The sequence below is a fragment of the Eretmochelys imbricata genome, chromosome 6 (genome assembly GCF_965152235.1).
Source record: "Eretmochelys imbricata isolate rEreImb1 chromosome 6, rEreImb1.hap1, whole genome shotgun sequence".
NCBI lineage: Eukaryota > Metazoa > Chordata > Testudines > Cheloniidae > Eretmochelys > Eretmochelys imbricata.
This window is the reverse complement of record NC_135577.1, coordinates 119,538,510-119,560,956: the sequence shown is the minus strand read 5'-3', so window position 1 is coordinate 119,560,956 and position 22,447 is coordinate 119,538,510. Positions and strand designations below refer to the sequence as shown.

The 22,447-nt window shown below is 43.7% G+C and overlaps 1 protein-coding gene across 1 annotated transcript in view; it reads left to right on the top strand.

Annotated features, from left to right (window-relative positions):
- Positions 1 to 21,530, top strand: part of PRKCH (protein kinase C eta) — a 167,696-nt gene extending 146,166 nt beyond the window's left edge. The window contains exons 13-14 of the mRNA XM_077820580.1: positions 18,578 to 18,721; positions 20,603 to 21,530. Of these exons, the coding sequence (XP_077676706.1) occupies positions 18,578 to 18,721; positions 20,603 to 20,749 (291 nt within the window). The 3' untranslated portion in view covers positions 20,750 to 21,530. The remainder of the gene's footprint in view (positions 1 to 18,577; positions 18,722 to 20,602) is intronic.
- The last annotated feature ends 917 nt before the right edge of the window (positions 21,531 to 22,447 follow it).

The window sequence follows — 22,447 nt, the reverse complement described above, 5'->3', positions numbered from 1 at the left end:
GAATCAAGGAGCTCTCTAATCATAGTCATCACAATAAGCTTTCAAACATGTTACTTTAAGTAATCTTCGTGTAACTGCAAATAGTAGCATGGTGAGTGGAATTGGTGAAAGAGGGTCAGGTTTCAGGAGGGGCCTAATTCAGTAAGACACCAGGGTGTTTAGGAATGTAATCGGAAGCCAAGCAGCTCCCTCAAACTGTAGACCAGGGGTCTCAAGCTCAAATCACCACGAGGGCCACATGAGGACTAGTACATTGGCCTGAGGGCCACATCACTGACACTTTTTCATATAAAGATACAAAAGCCCCGCCCCTCTGCCCCGGCCCCACCCCCACTCCATCCCTTCCATGAGGCCCCACCCCTGTCCTGCCTCTTCCCACCCCTTCCCCGCCCCCATTCCAACCCCTTCCCCAAAGTCCCCACCCCAACTCCAACTCCACCCCCTCCCTGCCCCTATTCAAACCCCTTCTCCAAATCCCCGCCTCTTCTCCGCCTCCTCCCCGAGCGCGCAGCTCCCTGCTCCTCCTCCCTCCCTCCTGGAAGGTGCTAAGCGCCTGGAGGTAGGCAGAGGAGCAGGGATGTGATGTGCTGAGGGGGAGGAGGACGGCGGGGGAGGGGAGCTTGGTGGCCACAGGAAGTAACTCGAGGGCGGGGAGCTTGGTGGGCCGCAGCAAATAGCTCCACGGGCCACATGTTTGAGACCCCTGCTGTAGACCCTCAACATAATGCGTAAAGATCTCTCTCCTACAACACTTTCTCACCCTAGCATTGCTCATTGCTCATGAAACACAAACCAGAGCAGAACTGCCTTTCTGCACTTTACAAGCATTGCTTGCAAAAAGCTGTGCCCTGAAAGGAATTTCTGCAATGGGAGAAAATGGGGCATGGAGGGAGAAGACTTTAAAGTACTGAAGTTATGAGCAGGTCAATTTCAGAGCAATAACCAGGAGTCTGTGATGAACTGATGAGAGTTTGCATCACAGAATTTTATATATGCCATTTGGTTCAATTCCTTACACATCTGTCACTTTCCAGGTGGCTTCTGCTTCAGGTGACTGCACCAGACATTTTTATTTATGATTGAAGAGATGAAGTCACTTTTTGCAGCACTAAGACACTTTGTATATCTTGAGCATGAGCTCCCTTCAGTCCCTGATTAATTGCTTTTGGTTACAGACCATTTCATCAGGTAGTTTCACTGGTCCCTTCTCACTTTCTCATGTTGTACTTTCAATAGTGCCAAAGCACATCAACTTTAGAGAAAAGGCAACTCTTTGTAACTAGATACAAAGGGATGTTTTTGGCCTCTAAATTCCAATGAATAATTGACATGCTTGTTTGCTCTTTACCTATTTTTGAATTGTAAGAAGGAATTTTAGTGCTAATAACTGAATTTATATATTTGCCACAGATATTAGCTCAGTTCAATATTTATATATGAAGTTCCCATATAACACACTCTAGTACAATGTGGGTCTTTGTTCCCCTCTAATGGTTGGTCTGTATGAAAGGATGATAGCTTACTATAGCTGCCGGTTGGGAGACTTGCTCAGGTGGTAGAGGACTCCTGCTTTTAACATTCTCTAAGTTACTTATATGGTTTCTATTACTATAGTGTCTGAGCACCTCACGGTCTCTACTGTATTTATTCTCACATCATTCCTGTGAGGCAGGAAACCATTAACTCCATTTTACAGATGAGGCACTGAGAGACTAAGTGATTTGTCCAAGTACTCTGACACTACAGTGATGGGCATGGTAGAAGAGCCTATATAGAATGGAACAGATCACACATGAGGTCTGGCAGAGCATGAATTGAACCTGCGTCGTCTTAATACCAGACCAATGCCCTAACTACTGGACCATCCTTCCTCACCAACAGGCCTGGCTTGAAACCTTCAACAGTTCTAGTAATACTAATGAATGCAGAGCACGAGTGACACACATCCCTGAAACCAAAATCAAATTCTCCCTCCAGCCAGAATGGCAAAGGGCCATCAAACTAAGTGGGAAGATATTTGATCTGCTAAACAGTTGGCCTTTTGAGATTTTTTTATAAGTTGATACAGAGGATAAATAAGCACAGGAGCAGTTTATTTTTGTGTATCGCTTTATGCTGTGGTTCAGCATCATGAAGTTTGGGGCCTATTTCAAGTTGCTTTTCACCACTGTTCTTTGCCCAGCTCCCTCCACCCTAGAAGTCATCTGTGCTTGTATCCTGTGAGGTAGGTTGCACCCTGTGCATCTTTGTAATTTCCTGAAGGTTGCCACTATCCATTCTCAAGTGCTGATTTAGGTCATAAGCTTTTGTTTGGTCAGCAGCTGTTCCAGGAATGTTTTTGAGCATTGCTGCTGTAGGGAAACAAAAAAACAACCTAGATGCACATGGAGCCTGTGTAGAAGCCAGAGCAGAAACCATTTGTGCTTTAAAAAGGAAATTGTTCCTTGTTTCCCCTTCAATGTTTTGTGTCATTTTAAAAATGTTTGTAAAGGGCTGGAGGGAAGGGCAGGCTGATTCTGAGCTGGTGTAAATCAGCAAAGCTGTGTTGGAGTCAGTGGAACTATGCCGACTTACACCAGCCGGGGACCTGGCCCATTAGCTGTAACTAGAGCTGTGTGAGGTTCATTTTCCAACTTCCGTCTCCCACTACTCATTATCAGCCCCAAAGTAATTCTGTTTAGCTATGCCAGGAATGAATCTGGCCCCTGTTCCTGCTGTATAAATGTCTATAAAATATACCCCCTCAAAATCCTCCTTGATATAAGCTGACCTAGTTACCCCCATCTTCTGGGGAGGACTCTGTGAAAAGGAAACTTGTACTGGAAATGTCATTATGCAAGTTCCTAGACAGTGACTCACATTGGCTGTGTGTAGCTAGGGTTCATTTTAACACAGAAGTCTGATGTCTGATTTCTCACTAGTGAACAATAACATTTAGAGTGGAGCTAATGGTATTCCAAGCAGCTGGAGATCTTGGGATCCCAGCCGTATGAATTACCACCTGAAATATGACTGTCTTTTTCATCCTTTTTGCCCAGGAGCATCATGGTATATCTGATTTCAGCACCATCACTATAACTCTAGTTGAGTTCATATCTGTGTGCTTTTCTTGAGTATGATCCGATCCTGCACCAGCTTGCTGGAAGTTTTGTTTAACAGAAAAGGAGACATGTTAAAAACCAAGGCTCAAGGAGCAATGGTCTAAAGGGGAGGTAAAACCATGAAAGGTACACAGGCTTTCTGCACCTGGCTTCAGGGCAAGGGGAAAAGGAATGCTTGGTCTACACTACCAAAATCCACACCCCTGAGCGAGATAGTTATACGAACCTAACCCCTGATGTAGACAGCACTATGTCAACGGGAGGGCTTCTCCCGCCCATATAGCTACCACGGGAGAAGTTCTTCTGACAGCACAGATAGTCTTCACTAAGCGCTACGCTGCTGTAAGTTTAAACGACCCCAAAGACAATGGAGTCATTACAAGGGATGATGGCGTGGGTAATAGATAAAACTGGTAATCAGTGGGCCAAAGGCTTGGAGATTTGAAGATGCTTTCCAAGGTTTTCTGGAGCTTATCAACTGTACTAAAGCCTCACTCTACAAGGTAGGTAACCTCAAGGGTTAAGGCATGGTAGCACCCCAGGATAGCTTTATCCCTGCCTTCTCAGCCCAGAGCTTCTAACCATCAGGCCCCTCCCACCCCCGCCTCATATTTGATAGTCAAATGAGGAACCTGGTGCTCACTGGGAGATGGCTGCTAACTTCTGTGCTCAATGTGAGCATTCAGACACTTTCTTACACTCAGACACTCCTCCAAAAACTGGTGTGGATCACAAACTAGACTTCAGGCCTGCTGGAGACACAGGTGCTGGAACTGGGAGTGATGCTGCACCCCCTGGCTTGAAATGGTTTCTATCATATGCAGGGTTTACAGTTTGGTTCAATGGCTCTCAGCACCCCCACTGTAAAAATTGTTCCAGCACCCCTGGCTGGAGATGCATATAATGGAGAAAAAGTAGTATTATTTAAACCCTGCTGTTGTTTGACCCTGTAGAGGTCAAAATCAAGACTTGGGGTAGGAGCCTGCAATGCTGATTTTGAATGAAGAGTGAATAAGCTGAAACATACTGCAAGAGAAGAGTCAGATGCTAGAAGGACAGCCTGGGGTCTCAGTAGTCTGTGTTCAACACGTAGTTTGGAAATGCAGGTGTAATACTGAGGGGTAATCCTTATGTTGGTGAGTTAGCAAAAAGAGCATTCTCCAGCCTCGATGAGGCTGTAGAGGGGATGATTTAAAGAGCTAATGGGCATGGTTATAGGAGCTAATCCAATCCTGCTGGCATAGAGGTGCCCGAAAAGTACTTGGAGGTAGTGATGTTGTCAGAAGTACAGTGACAAAAAGAGGGGAAAAGAAGACACAGGAAGTTGATCTATGTTTATAGATCACAATTATCTAGAATTGACACTGACTCAGAAGGCAAATTCTCTGGTTTACCAAACTGTCTGTTGCCACAGGTCGCTGAGTTCACTTCCTTCTGTGGTTATCTACATAACCCCTTTGATGCTGGTTAACACTTGCAGATGTCTGAACCCAGCATTAAAACAAGAGCAGCAAAGTTGAGTACCTGTCATGAAGGATTTCTAATGTCAATTCCTGAGCAGAGTGGTCAGTGTTATCGCTGGTCCTCCATATTTCTCTTTATCACTTATTCTTTTATTGAATTTGTTTTGAAAAATACAAATAGATCAATGAATAGGAAAAGCCACTCTCTCAAGTTCAGCAGAAGTTAGCATATTTTGTCCAATATCTTTCCTTACTATTCCTCATATCAACGCACTTCCAGAATCTTATTGTTGCCTCTTTTCAGCTGAGTGGTGAGCCAATTTGGAGGCCTTGCTGGGTTGTTTCCATTAGGAGGAGAAATTGATGTTGGGAGTCGGGTATCTCTTTGTTCAATCCTGTTTATTCACAAAGAGTGTACAAAGTTCTGCTTCCTGTGCACAGTGGGAACAAACAACAGGAGGCAAAGAGTCCTGTGGCCTTATTGGGATCCAGGAAGTGGGTGGGCGAAGTTCGCCCACTGCTAAAGGATCCCCCCCCAGCCTAAGGGGGGGATCCACAGGACCTGGGAAACCAAATAATTACGGGGGACAACTAATGAACAACAGGGACGGGAGTGCGGTCAAAGGGTCAAACGAAAGGAACTGGATGGGGACACTGAGCAGAGAACCCCGGACAGCGCCCACCACTCCTCAAAAGCGTCAAGGGAGTCAGTGGACGCCACCCAGAGGAACTCTGCCCGGAGGCGTGAGCAGACAGAGGATCGGAAATAGGCCCCACAGTCGCAGGAGACTCCATCAGCCAACCTCCTCACCCTGGTTTTATAGATGTCCACTTTAGCCAGGGCCAGGAGGAGGTTGACCAGGAGGTCCCGCGACTTAGTGGGGCCATGGACAGGGAGTGCATAGATAAGGAGGTGAGGAGAAAAGTGCAACCAAAACCTTAACAAAATATTCGTGAGGAGCCGGAATAGGGGCTGCAACCTGGCGCACTCCAGATAGATGTGCGGCAGGGTTTCCCTCACGCCGCAAAAGGGGCAGGTGTCTGGGATTGGGGTGAACCGCGCCAAGTACATGCCCGTGCTCACGGCCCCGTGAAGGAGCCGCCAACTGATATCCCCGGCGGGCCTCGGGACTAAGGTGGAATAGAGGCTGGCCCACCGGGGCTCCTCACCCTCTAGAGGTGGCAGGAGGTCCCGCCACTTTGTGCAAAGAGTCCTGTGGCACCTTACAGACTAACAGACGTATTGGAGCATAAGCTTTCGTGGGTGCATACCCACTTTGTGGGATGCATGTAGTGGAAATTTCCAGAGGCAGGTATAAATATGCAAGCAAGAATCAGGCTAGGGATAACGAGGTTAGTTCAATCTGGGAGAATGAGGCCCTCTTCTAGCAGTTGAGGTGTGAATACCAAGGGAGGAGAAACTGCTTTTGTTGTTGGCGAGCCAGTCACAGTCTTTGTTTAACCTTGAGTTGATGGTGTCAAATTAGCAAATGAACTGAAGCTCAGCAGTTTCTCTTTGAAGTCTGGTCCTGAAGTTTTTTTGCTGCAGGATGGCTACCTTTACATCTGCTCTTGTGTGTCCAGGGAGGTTGAAGTGTTCTCCTTCAGGTTTTTGTATATTCCATGACAACTCCAGTTGGGAGTTTGTCTCTCACGGGGCCTGTCTGTGCTCTAGTTCTTGGCCACTGGTGCACAAGATAGAGAAAGAGGGAATTGGGAGTTTCTTCTCCGGATGCAGTCAGTCATGGAGAATCTCCCCATAGTGCTCGAGAGCATGTAGAGAGACAACTGGATATAGTATCGCTCCAAACCGTATGACTTCAGGAGAGTGTCCGTTAGTGGCTGAGCTCCATCAGCTGGGATGTGTGTCCTGATCTAGTATATGAACACGTCTGGAGGTCAAAGGCCCCTGCACTGACCCCAATGTGCCCTCTGAACCTGTTTTCAAGAGACTGAAGCTTTTTTAACAGCAACGGTTAAACATGGAACCAGGTGTCTGCTCCCACCCCGTGGCCCCAGAATAGTGTATTTTGGGATACTGACTGAGGCTTTTTCAATCCCACTCCAGAGGGACTTCTCATTCAGGGGCTCAAAGACAGGATTCCAATACCAAAGTACCCCCGAGTGACAGGCCAGGGTGACTGGAGCAGATAAAAGCCCTGACGTCTATCCCCAATCAATCAAGGCTCTGAAGTCTTTCAGAGCAGAGCACAAGGAAGGTCACTTAATTTTCAATAGAGAGAGAGAGTCTTGTGTGTAGAACTCCTAACAGCTACTTAAAAGTTTAATTGTTTATTATTATCACTATTGTTTGTGTTACAGTCCTGCCCAGTGGGCCCCAGTCATGATCAGGGCCCCATGATGCTGGGTGCTGTACGTTCATACGAAGGCACAGTGCCTTCCTCTGCCTCCCCCAATTTTAATCTTATTAATCAAAAAAGCAGAGTACAATTTTCTGTAAAGAGTTGTCATTCCACTGTAGCCCATAAGAGCAAAAGATTTGAGGCTAGTTCAGAGCCACACATCCACCTTGTAACTGTTGGAGAGAAATGAGCACACCAAATTTCCCAGAATGCCCTGCTGCCAGGGTGCCTCTGTTTGCATGTTGCTTTGAGGTGTGATTCAGCCGTCCTTACTTACACTGAGTAATTCCACAGGTAGTTTCACTGAAATCAGTGGGGCTACTCAGAGTTAGGTACTACTCAGGGTGCATAAGGATGGCAGAATCGAGCACTAAAGCAGCATGCTAAATAGGGGAACTCTGGTAGTGCAGTCTGGTCAATGCTTTGTGTGTTCATATAAATAACACCATAATTGCACCTTTTAATCAAACTCTAGTGCAGTGAACCAGTTTGTTTGTATAGATTAGGTAGAGAACAGTGTATAGAAAACAGGGGTTTTCCTAGTTTGCAGATGATACCAAGTAAGGAAGCACAAAAAATGGTGAGGCCCCCACAAAAATGCAATTAAAGCAGAGCTAAAATCATTTTAATCTCTTATGTGCTAAGTGCTAAATGTAATTCAGTCCGAGCAAATGGAGATAATCGCTCCAAACTGAAGTGCTCAGAGACTAAATCTGTGCCAAATGAGCGTACCACAATCTGGCCAGAAACTAGATCTGAGAGATACTGAAAAAAATTCCCCTATGGCCCTCAGTGCAGGCAAGCAGCAGTAAAGAAAGCAATGAGAATGCAGGAGAAATAAACGATACATCCTAGGGGATGTCAACTTTACCAGCTATATTGGTTACACCTGGTGTAGGACAACCTTACGCTTGCTCATCAGCATACTTTTACAAAGGCCTTCCCGAGTCCATGAGGGAGAGCATGCAGTCATGAGCCTCAGTCTCGTCCCAATCAGCAACCTGAAACTGTCATTAGTTAGGAGAGATGGTGGGAGAGACCAGGGTTCTTGCAGTAAAAAGATTTTTTTTTTATGAAGCAGATTTTTGTAAAGAACATGATACGAGCAAACTGCTGCCAGTGCCAGGGGAGCAGAGAAACAAAATCCATAGGACTGAGCTCAGCTTTCTGCCTCAGCGCCCCCCACCCCCCCGCCAATCTTAGGCCCAGTTTGGCCCCTGTGCAAGTCAGAGCAACCTTGTGACTGCTGTAACTTTTGCTGGCTGGTGTGCTCTCCAGCTGCACCCCAGAATGCATCCTACAGTGGACTGGAGTGTGCGAGGGGAGAACCAGGAGCTGGTGGCTTACAGCTGGCTATACCGGCAGAACCCAGAGAACACATGGAGTGTTACCACAGTGCTCTCCCTTCTTTGCACTCATTGTCCATGGATCCAGCCCAAGTTCTTTGTATTAAGAACAAATAGAAGGCAGCAGCTAATCTGTTTTGCACACAGTGTCAGAACAAGCAGCGTGAACTTTTGTTTGTGCAATGAACCAGTTACTATAAAATTTTAGACAAGAATTAAAGGGTAAAGAATGAACACTATGGTGGACACAACTGAAATCAAAGAGGAGCCATGATGAACTCATTGCTTCTCCTCAGAGTCAAGGAGCCTGGCTAACAAAAGCAGATATTAAAAATGCCTTCAAATATGCCAGTACATCATTCCCTTTGGCATCTTTTCTGAGTTGGCAGACCCAATAAATTCTGTCTTATAGTTAGATTGAGCTTTGGCTGTCAAAGCCACACTCAAATATTTGACTCGCTTTCTGAAGCTCCATGCTGGATCCTTGTAAACAACTTTTGTTTACTTTTCATCTTGCGTTTCCTGAGCAGTTCTCCAGGTCTGACCTCAGAACCATCATTCTGGAATCGCTGTAGCTTCCCAGCTGAGGGAACTTCCAAAGGGATCACACTAAATATTCTCTCTTCTTCCAAGCCTACGAGAAACTCATCTACATTAATACATTATTAGTAGGGCTGTCAATTAATTGCAGTTAAATCACGTGATTAACTCAAAAAAATTAATTGTGATTTAAAAAATGAATCGCAATTAATCTCAGTTTTAATTGCACTGTTAAACAATAAAATACCAATTGAAATTTATTAAATATTTTGGATGTTTTTCTACATTTTCAAATACATTGATTTAAATTACAACCCTGAATACAAAGTGTACAGTGCTCACTTTATATTATTTTATTACAAATATTTGCATTGTAAAAATGATAAACAAAAGAAATAGTATTTTTCAATTCGCATCAATTCACTGTAGTGCAATCTCTTTAACATGAAAGTGCAATTTACAAATGTAGATTTTTTTATTTGGTTATATAACTGCACTCAAAAACAAAACAATGTAAAACTTTATAGCCTACAAGTCCACTCAGTCCTACTTCTTGTTCAGCCAGTTGCTAAAGTTTGTTTACATTTACGGGAGTTAATGCTGCCTGCTTCTTATTTACAATGTCACCTGAAAGTGAGAACAGACGTACGCATGATGCTTTTGTAGCCAGCATTGCAAGGTATTTATGTGCCAAATATGCTGAACATTTGTATGTTCCTTCATACTTCAGCCACCATTCCAGAGGACATGCTTCCATGCTGATGACACTTGTTTAAAAAAAAAGTGTTAATTAAAATAAGCACTGTACACTTTGTATTCTGTGTTGTAATTGAAATCAATATATTTGAAAATGTGGAAAACATTCAAAAATATTGTATAAATAATATTCTATTGTTTAACAGTGCGATTAATCGTGCTTAAGTTTTTTAATTGCATGATTAATTGCGATTAATATTTTTATTTTAGGCACCCAGGCCTAATTTTGGCCTAAGTCTATTTATTTTGTATTTGTGTTGATGGGAACATCTGAAAAAGTTGGGGGGAAGCAAGCAGATTCCAGTACAAGAAGTTAGTGTGAAGCTAAACAATCAGTATTCTAACTTCACCTGGGGGCAGAGAGCCACCCTCTGGGACCAGATTCTCTGCTGTGTGAATGGGCAAAATTCCTTTGATGTCAATGAAGCTTTACCCATTTACAGCTGCAGAAAATGTGGCCCCAGATGTGTTGATCACTCACACTGCTTCCTCTTTCTACCCTGGTTTATTTTGAGTATCCATCTTCCTCAACAATCCTTACAGCAGAGTAATCTTCTTTGTTCTCTATAGCGGTTGGAATTGTCAGCCCCTCATCCAGTGGTCACATGATCATCTAGAGACCAAGCAGGAGTGAGACCAAACTTATCTCAATTTAATATCAGTGAAGTTAACCTCTGCAGCCCTGACAGTTTTATTCTTAGCACCAGGGGGCTATAGCACTAAAGCTTTTGCTAGTGCCATTGTGATAGCTGTTAAGTTTTATGCTCCATGTGGCTTTCGGCAGAGCAGAGAGGAGTGATGTAGTCTTACCCATATCCCTTTTACTTCATAGATGGAAAGGTGAAATAACCAAAAAATTTTCCCCCATTTTCAAAAATGCATTTCAAGTATATTTCTACTCCCTAGACCTAATGCTGCATTCTTTAGGCCTTGTCTACATAGGAGAATTTACCTTGATTCCTGCCATCAGTAGCCAGAACCCCAACACAGACAGGCAAAGCTGTTATTTGCATCAGTGGAGCTCACCCCTGCTTAAACCCTATGGTAAACTGCCTGGCAGGAATCACAGCTTATAGCAATTTACCACACTGCACAAGGGGCCAAGCAGCAGTGCTGATAGCTGTAATCGGGGCAAATCCTCAATGTAGAAGAGTTGACATTTTCAAAAGTGCCTCACTGACTTGGAAGTCTAAATCCTATTTTCAAAAATGACTTCAGCACTTAGGAGCCTAATTGTCAGTGACAGTGAGTGGAACCTGAATCACTTTTGAAAATAGGATTACAGCTTCTGAGCCATTTAGACACTTTTGGAAGTTATACTCCTGGTCTGATTCAGATAGCGCTCTCGTGGAATGTAATGGGAGTCTTGTCCAAGAAAGACGCTCAGGACCGAGCCCTGTAAGAGCTGCTAATGAAGTGCTCCTATGCTATGTGACAGGTTTCAGAGTAGCAGCCGTGTTTGTCTGTATTCGCAAAAAGAAAAGGAGTACTTGTGGCACCTTAGAGACTAACAAATTTATTTGAGCATAAGCTTTCATGAGCTACAGCTGATGCATCTGATGAAGTGAGCTGTAGCTCACGAAAGCTTATGCTCAGATAAATTTGTTAGTCTCTAAGGTGCCACAAGTCCTCCTTTTCTTTATGCTGTGTGAGTGCCTCCTGACTTCACGTCATTAACAAATGTAGAGCCATCTTTCTTCCCTTTCGTTTAGGGGCTGCTAAAGGCTAATGAAATCATATATTGTTGGTTTGGTTTGCTTACATAATAGTCAAACCACGTTTGCTGCAAGTCCAGTGTTCAGTCACAAGATTCATGAAGGGAAGCCTTAATTAGAGTAATTGCTCTATTTATATAACAATTCCCCTTTGTCTAAAATCAGATAGATCTTTGAGAAACCCCGTTTCCTTTAAAGTTAATTTCTGTTTTGTTGTTTCAGGCCACTCCTCTTAATGAGCCTGAGATCCTGGAAAGCCCATTCTGTCTCATTCCCAAGGGAGCTGCATTTTGGTTCCATTAGTCTAGTGCACTCTTGCTTTTCCTTTTTGCGTTTATCATAGTTCACTAACCACAAGAGGGAAACGCTAAGAAAAAGTACAAGGAAATATTGCTTTTGCTTAACATCTTGAAGGCAAGAGTTGGATTGGGATGGTTTGGCTTAGTGTCCATTTGAGGGAGGTTCGTCTTGTGGTTAAGAGAGATGGGTTGGGACTCAGGAGATCTGTCATCGGCTCTGCCACGGACTCTCTGTGTCGGTCACTTAACTTCTCTCTGCTTCAGTTCCCCATCTGTAAAATGGGGATAATAACACTTCATTAAATACTTACCTTCTGCGTCTCCTTCGCCTGTTTAGATCCTAAGCTCCTCGGAGCTTCGGTTGTGTCTTACTAAGTGTACGTAAACAGCCTAACTTAATGACCTGAGTTGTGACAGCTACGTACTACTGTAGTACAAGTAGTAATAATTATTGCTAGTAGAATCCAACTGTTGTGGCTAAAGAAGTCATTTTCATTGCTCACCCATCCAGATTCCTGAGGTGCTTTTCCTCTCACCCCTCGTGTTTGGATTTTTTTATTTTATTTTATTTTTTTTAACATTTCCCCCCACTAAGAAGTAGCCTACTCAACACAATATTGTGTGTGAAACTAATCAACACTGCTATAAATAAATACAAAATAGATATGTTAAAATAATGCTGAGCGTGTGTGTGTGATCATTATATATAACTCTAAAAAGCAAGGAAATTATTATTAGAAACTTGGTTTGTACAAATATTTCTGCACATTCTCAAGTCTCTAGACAAGGTTATAAAGCCATGGTTCTTTATAAATCAGTTGCAGTGCTCTGGGGCAAGCAGTGTACAGAATAGTCCACCTGTCTACAGATTTAACTCTTATGGGTGAAAAAATATTTTCCGAGTGGGTGAGCTCCCTTATGCCTACAATCTCTGTTGTAGCTTCGCTGGCAGACTAATCTTCCACTCTTAACTGTATGGAGTGATTCATTACATGTTCTTTCAGTAAATATGTATCAACAATCCCATGGAGGTCAGGTGTTCTGGCTCAATGTGCTGTTTTTGGCTGACGTGCCTCTGAGAAGTTCAGATGAGGTCAGGCTCAAAATAACTGTGAGTTTACAGCTTTACAAACCCATGTAGACAGAGGAGTCTAGGCCATTGATTTCAATGGAAGCAGGATCAAGTGACTTATATGATTTTTAACCTGTTTTGCTTTTGCTAAGGGCTGTCTCATTCTTTCTATGTAACTCTTTGATGGGCAGTTTGTAGATAGAGCTGGGGAAAGAGGCAGATACTCGTATTAGTTGTCTAGATATTGGTGCAAAATACAGATACTGATTAAGTACTAAAAGACATTTTCCGAGAGAAACCTTTTACCTGTGAATCATCTCCCATTACCTGCCAAAACACAATAGAGTTGGACCTGGAAGGCCCTGTAGGTCTTTCAGACCTGGGCCTGATTATGAATATATATTAGGATAAGTCTTGGTTCTCTCTGGATTCTAAGTGGGGCCAAGACTTTCCTCTTCCAGAGTTTATCATTTCCCAGTACAATCCTAGAGGCCAGGCCCTGGATTTTTTAAATGTCCTTATGTGTTTTCCCTTGCCCTATTCATGTTTCATCTGGTATCCAGAAGCCCTCAGAGCTCTCTGGTGGCCTAGAATGGCATGCTGCAATACCCGTCCTGCCACTGACTAGTGAGGAAGGTGTTGGCTAAACTTTTTGAGCCATTGGCACAGGCTTCAATCTCCCATAATGTCACATAAACACTTTGGAGAGGAAGGTTGGTCTTGGTGGTTAAGGCATTGGATTGCAACTCCGGAGAGCTGGGTTGAATTCCCTGCTCTGCCACAGACTTGCTCTGTGACCTTGAGCCACTTATGCCTCAGTTACCCATCAGTAAAATGGAGATAATCTGTTTTTTTTCATCCACTCTTTGTCTGTCCTGTCTATTTAGGGGCTGTCTTTGACTGTGTATATGTATAGCACGTAGCATACTGAGTCCCTGCTATTGGGCCTCTAGATGCTACCGTAATACAAAGAATAAATAATACAACATTTTTACTGAGGTTCTAAGCTGCCTAGGGAGTTTCATAGATTTTTAAGGCCAGGAGAGACCATCATAATCATCTGTCTGACCTCCTGCCTTAGAATTTCAGCCAGTGAATCCTGCGTGAACCCCATTACTTTGGGCTGAATTAGAGCATATCTTTTAGATTATTAAATTTAATGAGAATCGGGCATCCAAATCCCTTAGGCGGCTTTGAACATTTCAGCCTTTAATTTGAAGTGCATCATATGATACGATATGTAACTACATTATGGGACAAAGTATTAAAATTGACACAAGTAGTAAGAGGCGCTGTTCGTGTTCTGTTTTTCCTGGGACTCAGTTGCCAGATACCTACTCGATGATGTTAAACCCAACCATTTCCCACATAAAGCATGTCGACTCTATCCAGACCCACTATTTCCAGAAAGCACGGTAAGATTTCATGTTCTGAAAGACTAGAAATGGCAAACAGCAGGGTGTTTGTGACAGCCCCTGGGTCACAGAGGCATGAGGCCAGCACATCAGCCTATGTAATAGGGTAGGATGTTCTGGGGTGTCATGACTATAGTAACAGTTTACAGGTACTGTATAATGGCATCTAAGGACTAGAATTTCAGAATGATAAATCACACATACTGAGCGGCATTTGCATGCAAAATGCCTCAGTACCGTGTAAAAGAAGTCAGTCAGAGATGGATGCAGTTATGTGGGATGATAATAAATGTGCCTGTCCTTTCAAATTGTATCCTGCCTGTTTTAAAACAGAATCTTTTGGGCCTGATTCTCATTTAATAAAGCCCTTTGCTATCACTCTGGTCATGTAAAGGCGCCTTTGGAACATTTACTTATTTACGCTCACTATTAAGGCCCCACTACTCTGTCAAAGTGGTGTAAAGGGGCCTTACTGTAAATGAGGTAGAGGCCCTTCATTTTTTAGAGAGACATAAAGATAATTGTTCAGGCTTCTGCTTTATCACTTGAGTCCCAATGCCTGTGCACACTGAACACTCACACTTCCAAAACCAGACCAACTGCAGAACAGGACTGAATTTATACATAAAATATGAAGCACGGGAGAAGGAGGCTCTTTGATCAGGGATCCAGTGGTTCAAATAATTTCCCTTCTGAAACAGGGATCACTTCAAAAGGATTTTCGCAGCAGCCCAGCTATGAGCTTGGCAGTAATTATGCATCTTCCCAGAACTGCCCCAGGGGGCAGGCAGTCAGAAGTGCGTTCCATAAGTGAGCAAATGGGAAAGGCTGATTCCCTTCCTCCCTCCTTTGGATACCAAAAACCAGACACATTTGGGGTTGAGATACCTTGTGTCAGCTATAATTTCCTGAGGAGGTGCAGGAGGTCTACTGTGCTAATCAGAGCCAGCTAACCGAACCAGAACAATTGGATGGACTTGATTTGTTGCACTGGATGCCTTTGCTTGATGCAGTTTTGGTATAATGCTGATAAAACAAGCCATTGAGACTGTAAACACACTCCTACTTCCCAGGGCTCTGGATTGGTTTTGTGAATGGACAGAACCATGCAGATTTTTTTGGTTGCATGACTTGAACCTAAATGTACCAACCCTTTAGAACATAAGAATGGCCATACTAGATCAGACCAAAGGTCCATCTAGCCCAGAATCCTGTCTTCCGACAGAGATCAATGCCAAGTGCCCCAGAGGGAATGAACAGAACAGATAATCAAGTGATCCATCCCCAGTCACCTGTTCCCAGCTTCTGGCAAACAGAGGCTAGGCACACCATCCCTGCCCATCTTGACTAATATCCACTGATGGACCTATCCTCCATGAGACTTTGCTGAGATTTGAAAATTTTTGTTATTTTTCATTCTAAGCAGAGGCAGCATAGTGTAGTGAATAGGTACTGGGCTGGGAGTCAGGAGACCTGGGCTCTATTTCCAGCTGCTGTGTGACCTTGGATAAGTTACTTCATCTAGATGTGCCTCCATTTCTCCTTCCCCTCCTTTGTCTTGCCTATTTAATCTAAGTTCTTTTGGGAAAATACTCGCTTGTACTAGGTGTTTGTACAGGGCCTAGCACAATGGGATCTAACCATGGTAGGGGCCTCTAAGAACCACTGTAATACAAATAAGAAAGAGTAATTTTTACTTTCTCTCTGGGTCCAGAAGTGGGTTTGCTGAAACAGTAGGAGAGAGGTTCTCATCTCTCCAGCATGACCGGAAGCAAAAGCACAGGGAATCTCACAAGCGAATATGTTATCATGTGATTTCCAGCCACTCTTGCAAACCTAAGAAGTTCATATAAAGACTCTGAATGGGTTTTGCTTTGCCCCTCACTGATTTGTATATGGATTGGAATCTGAGCTGTCATGGAAGATCTTACAGAGAAATAGATCAAGGGGAATCGACTAATCCCAAATCAGAGTGTTTTGGGGATGTGTACTTCCCTTGGATTGTGCTGGCAGAGAGGAACAAAAGCAGGTAGACTAGGAGGGGGGTTCATAGGAGTAAACAGCCCCTCCACTGCATTTTGTCCCCACCCAGGAGATACCACATAGCTGGAGCTTTGTGGTAAAAAAGGGGCACACTTAAGGCACAGCCACAGAGCAGTTGCTTTGCATGGTGCAGTCACCTGTGAATCCAGATTATCAGCTGCAGTAAACGGCATTAGCTTCCCTTCTGCACCTTCAGACAGGGTTGGTGGAAAACGGACATAGGATGGGAGAGCCAGTGACAGCATATGGAAGCCATGCTGCCAAGGAAGGAGGTTGGGAGGTCAGAAAGCTCCATACAGGAGCTAGCTCCCTGTGCTGGTGGCCTGAAGTCTAACAGGGTGGTGGTTGGTCTGTTTGTGGAGCTGAGGGTCCTATAGGCTTCCCAGGCTGAAAAATCGCCCATGCACACTTGCATGAGGTCAGAAAGCCCCTCCCATTCAGGGGGTAAATGTGGAGGAAACTCCTCAAGGTGAATCTTGCAGAATTTCCAGTGTTCTCTGTCCCCTCTCATGGGTCTGTCCAGGGGAGGGAATGACTGGGCCTTTTAGTAACTCCTCTTTGAGGAATTCCAGCCTTCTGAAAGGTTCTTCCAGTCAGATTCAAGAAGATTTCTCAAAGCTCCTCCTGCCCATTTTAATGTTTTCATTGCCGAGGATGCAGTAGACTTAAAATTCCATCAACAGTGACTGGTGTGACTGGCGCAGTATTTACTGAATTTAATGCTCTTTCCTCCTCAAGAAACTCATCTGGACAACGCAGCCAACGATCCTGATTTTCCTTTCTGCTGCCATTTCAGCTGGGCCGGCAAATTGAACTGGATTTCTCTTACTCTAGTGAATCAAATGTTTGTAGTGGCGGGGTGGAATTTTCATTTGGTTTCTTCAGTCTTTTAAAAAATTAGGTCCTGAAGTTTAAAAACAAAACAAAATATTCCTCGTATGAGAAAAGACTTCCAAACTGCTTGAAAATGCATTCTCACTTGAGTATTATTTCCAGAATCTGAAAGATACAAGCCATATCCCTCTCACACCAGTACTGAACCAGTTAGATGAGCCATAGCTTTTATTATTACTTTCCTCCAGATCAGAACCCCTAGCTGAAGTTTGATGCTGCTATACAGAGGTTTCTTTCCTCTCGTAGCAGAGGTGGGAGAGTCTTCCTATGGGTTTCACACACACAAGGTGGTGTCACCTCTGTGAATTCATATGTTCAGTTTTCTTTGGATTGCCGCTTCCTTCTTAATGATCTGTGACATTCAAACCCTTCCTCATTCTCCTCAGCCGTCTCTGATTTCTGAGAGACTTCAAGAAGAACGTGGCAGGTTTCTGGCTTCACTTCAGCAGGCTGAGGTTTTGGAAAAAGGCACAGTTAAAAACTGACTCTAATCCAAAACCCAGGCAGCTGGCAAATACCAACCTTATAAAGAGCTTTTGTTCTTGAAAAAGAAAATCCCCAAAACAAAATGTGCAATGTCTATAGTGCTGCAGATGATGCACTTTAACTTTCTTTTATTATCATGGTAACCAAGGATGTATCTGAAATAGAAGATTTCAGAGTAGCAGCCGTGTTAGTCTGTATCCGCAAAAAGAACAGGAGTACTTGTGGCACCTTCGAGACTAACAAATTTATTAGAACATAAGCTTTCGTGAGCTGCAGCTCACTTCATCGGATGCATAGAATGGAACATTTAGTAAGATTATATATATATACACACACAGATAAGTTAGAATTTACCATACAAACTGTGAGAGGCTAATTAGTTGAGATGAGCTGCTATTAGCAGGAAAAAAAACTTCTATAGTGATAATCGAGCTGGCCCATTTAGACAGTTGACAAGAAGGTGTGAGGATACTTAACTTAAGGAAATAGATTCAATATGTGTAATGACCCAGCCACTCCCAGTCTCTATTCATGGTATCTCATTTGCATATTAATTCAAGCTCAGCAGTTTCTCGTTGGAGTCTGTTTTTGAAGCTTTTCTGTTGCAAAATTGCCACCCTTAAATCTTTTACTGAGTGGCCACAGAGGTTGAAGTGTTCTCCTACTGGTTTTTGAATGTTATGATTCCTGATGTCAGATTTGTGTCCATTTATTCTTCTGCGTGGAGACGTATGTCTTACTGTATGTTCCATTCTATGCATCCGATGAAGTGGGCTGTAGTCCACGAAAGCTTATGCTCTGATAAATTTGTTAGTCTCTAAGGTCCCACAAGTCCTCCTGTTCTTTTTTATGGAATAGAAGTGGCCAAGGACATAAATATACTCATGCTTCCTCCCTAAAAGAGGAGTCAGGATCCCTGCATGTTCTTCCAGTGTAACGAAGGTGGAAAGTCTGGCCAGCAAAGTCGGCTCAACAAGAAAGCTGAGGACCGGTGTTTGTGTGATTGCTAGTAATAGGTGTCTCCCCTGTCTCCTTGCTGGGTGTGAGTAAAGGACTAACCAGGTTCATTTATTTTGCTCTGCAGTTTATGACCAAGAACCCCAACTCACGCCTGGGCAGCCTGGCTCAGGGTGGGGAGAACACTATCCTGAGGCACCCCTACTTTAAAGGGTTGGACTGGGACCTGCTGAACCAGCGCCAGATGGAACCACCCTTCAGGCCAAGAATTGTGAGTGATGGAGTCTCTTGCTCGCTCCCTCCTTTTGCTGAATTATCTCCCTACCTGTATAACTACTGGGGAGAAGGATGCAGTGGAAGGGCAGCTTTGTGATTAAGGCACTGGACTGGGACTTAGGAGAAGAGGGCTCAATTCACAGTTCTGCCACAGACTCCCTGTGTGATGCTGGTCAAGTCACTTAATCTGCCTGGGACAGAAAGATACTTAAGCATCTAAAGACACATTTTCAGAAGAGCCTAAGCAGATTAGGCACCTAACTCCCCTCTGTGCTTTAATTCCCTTATACAAAATGTGGGGTAATAATCCTTCCCTTCTCCCAATTTAGCCCTGCCTTGTCTATTGAGACAGTGAGCTGTCCAGGGCAGGGGATGTCTCTCACTGAGTATTTGTACAGTGCCCAGCCCAGTGGTGCAGTAATCCGTGCTGGGGCCTCTGGGTGCTACTGTAATGCCATTGAATAGTTACGATGACGGGGAGCACAGAGTGCTGATGCCTCTGTCCCATGATACCATACTGCCCCACGGATGCTCCTCGTGATGCTTTCACACTCATTCTCTCCAGTTAGCTTCCTATGGCACGACTGCCTTTTAAATTCCCTTTTGGGGCCTGATCCTCAGGGCTGCTGAGCTCCTTTATCTCACATTGCAGTCAGTGGGCCCCCTCCTGTTCAAATCCCAGTGAGTTCAGAGCATGCAGAATCAGGCCCAGTGGTCCTTGCAGGTGCTCAGTACTTTTCAGGATCAGGCTCTTTATGTTATGCCTTTTTCTTCACCTGAATCCAAATCTTCCTGGGACCAGGGTCTTCCCCAGTCTTAATGTTGGGACCCTGGCCCAGCCGTCCCTGGTACTTGGCCTTTGCTTTGGCTAATGAGGAGTTCGGACTTCAGAACCAAGCTTTCTATTGCCATCCAGAGACCTGTGTGTCTGCTGAGCTTGCAAATTTTTTGGGTTGTGCAAGGTTTGTGAGACTTGTCAAGGAAACCATAAGGGTGGGATTTTCCAAGGCTCTCAGCCCTGCCCTTCTCAGCCCCCCAGAAATCAGTGGTAAAATGCCCTTTTGAGACACAGCTGGGAGCAGAGTTGAGCCAATGCTGAGTATGTTTGAAAATCCCATTCTAAACGTACACATGTTCTTGCACAGTGTAAAGTGACCATTCCACCGGGTCCAGTGAATTCCCTGGCTAGAGTGGATCTGGAAAAATAAACTCTTGTGATGATAAAACTTCTCCTTGCTGTTCCGGGGGCAGGCAAAATCAGTGTTGTGTCAAAATGTACCATAAGCCAACTTTGGGGTCTCTGTTGAAAACAATCATACTTTGTACTGGGTGGGTAGGAGTCTGGCACCTGGAGACAGGGTGTTTGTTCCTCCTGTGGCATTACTAATTCATTATTGTACAAGTATAATGGCTTTTGAACAAAGGAGAAGATCCCCCAACTAGGCCATTTCAGACACTGCACAGATAAGCAAAGACTGTGTAGATTCAGCTAATTGGAAACAGTGTGTATAATTACTGTGAATGGCTGGGCCTGTGCAATCTGACACTTAAACAAAGTAAGGGATTACTGCTCCATGGGGTCTGCCATTCAGCAGCACTGCAGGCAAAACTCCAGCTGATGTCAACTAAGTCAGCGAGCGGTTTGCCAGCAAAAGGCCTATGGAGGCTTACAAAGGACAGGCTTTAAAGGGCTAAGCAGGGCCATGCAGCATCTTACAGGGTGCAGCCCAAAGTGAGTTACAGAATAGCTGAGCACTCCATGGAGGCAGTCACGCATCTCATTCAAGACCAGAAAAAGTTACAAACAAAGAGAATAGAAAAGTGATGGTGCAAGTTTTTGACCTCTCCTCTTTTTGTCTTTTTTTTTGTTTGGCAGAAATGCAGCGAAGATGTTAGTAATTTTGATCCTGATTTTATAAAAGAAGAACCAGCTCTAACCCCCATTGAAGAAGGGATTATCGCAATGATTAACCAAGAGGAATTTAGAAACTTTTCATACACTGATCCAGAATTACAGCCATAGCCACATGGAAGGTTGTGCAAGGTGGTGATAGAATCTGATGGAAGAAGTGAAAATTGGTTTACCAGGAGTTTCATTCTCAAGGAATACACTGAAACGGCCTTATATTATGCAACAGCACCAACAACAAAGTTACCTTAATGTGAAATTAAAAAAAAAACAACAAAACCTCTAGGATTTGTGCAACTCTGATATCAAATATTTATAGGGCTGGAATAAACATGGTACAGTATCATAAATAGTCAATGCAGACTATTAATGCTGAGCTATGTGGTTCAGCACAGATCTGACTAGTTGCAATTTGCAATGAGTTTGGGGAGTTGGTGTGAGCATGAAATGAGCAGAGTTTTGCAGCTCTGAGCCAAACAGACATTTTACAATACCGACCTCTGCAAGACTCAGCTTTGAGGGATCCAGAACTGCCCCCTCTTTGGAAACATGGGAAAGAACCAGCAACCACTGGGCTCCTTGAGCAAGATGATGTATGTGGCGCTACCTGTTTCTGGAGTATTTATTTCTATCCTAAGGACAAATGGCTCTTTGAACCTGTTTTGGGCTTCCATGTCAAATATTTTACTGTGCAGACTATCAAAAAAGTGTCACCCCTACCTGTTCTTCCAAATCGGAGTGAAGCCACTTGTAACTCAGCGTTTTAGTATGTGTGTGATATGAAAAGTTTTAGCATTTGCATTCTGTGAAATGCCTTTTTGCATCATGCACACTCGATGCTCCTTTCTTTCTCTGCATACCAGCTGTTTTCAACTAAAATATGGTGTGTGAAACCTTGCCATTTACTTAGATTTTATTTAATTATGTTATACGGAGCCCCTTTTGCGAGTTCCCTGGCTCATTAAAACTTTGATGGAAAATGGTAGCTCTTAAATTATTCGTAGTGTTGTTGTGACGGGAGCTGCAAAGCTGGCAAGCTGTTTGAAAGCAGAATTGTCAAATAATAAGCAACGACATAAAAGGACAACACTCTCCCCATTAGAAGGATAAACCTTTGCTAAGATTCAAGGAGAGAGGTGACCTAGTTTGGTTTTATTCAGAAGGGATGCCTTATCAATGGTAGCCTTAAGCACGTGAGCCATAGTCAAGTTGGTACAATGCTGAAAGCAGCTTCTAGACACCAGTCACTCCAGTAGGAGATTCAGATGTGCTTTACCTTCACTTCTGGAAAGCGGACATATCATATGTCCGTTTCCAATGCTGCCTTCTTTAGCCAATGCTAAGCTTCAGCCTGCATGTCAGGATTAGAACCATTTTTTCCTGAGGATTTGACTACCTCCTGGGCAGATACCAATTCGTGGGAAGAGGAGGTGGGTTTTAAACAGTTTGCAAAGCTATTTTGTATCACAGGTCACAAGTTTAATCTGAAAAAAGGGTGGTCTGGGAAGACTGTCCATGTTCTCACGTCTGGTCTACACACTGACAATATACCTGCAAAACTCTGTTGGTTAGGGGGGTGATTTATTTTATTATATTTATTTTTCTTACTCATAGAGTTGAATGCATGCAAGCCCGAGTATGTATGCAGTTCTACCAGTATAAAGTCTGTGCGTATATTGTTATAGTTTATTTCTGTTCCTGTACAGGAATAGATTTTATACTGCTGTAAGCACTTGTATACCACTGTAACTGCATCCATACTTGGGGGCTGCACTACTTTAATTATGCTGGGCTAGTTAAAGTGGTACAAGT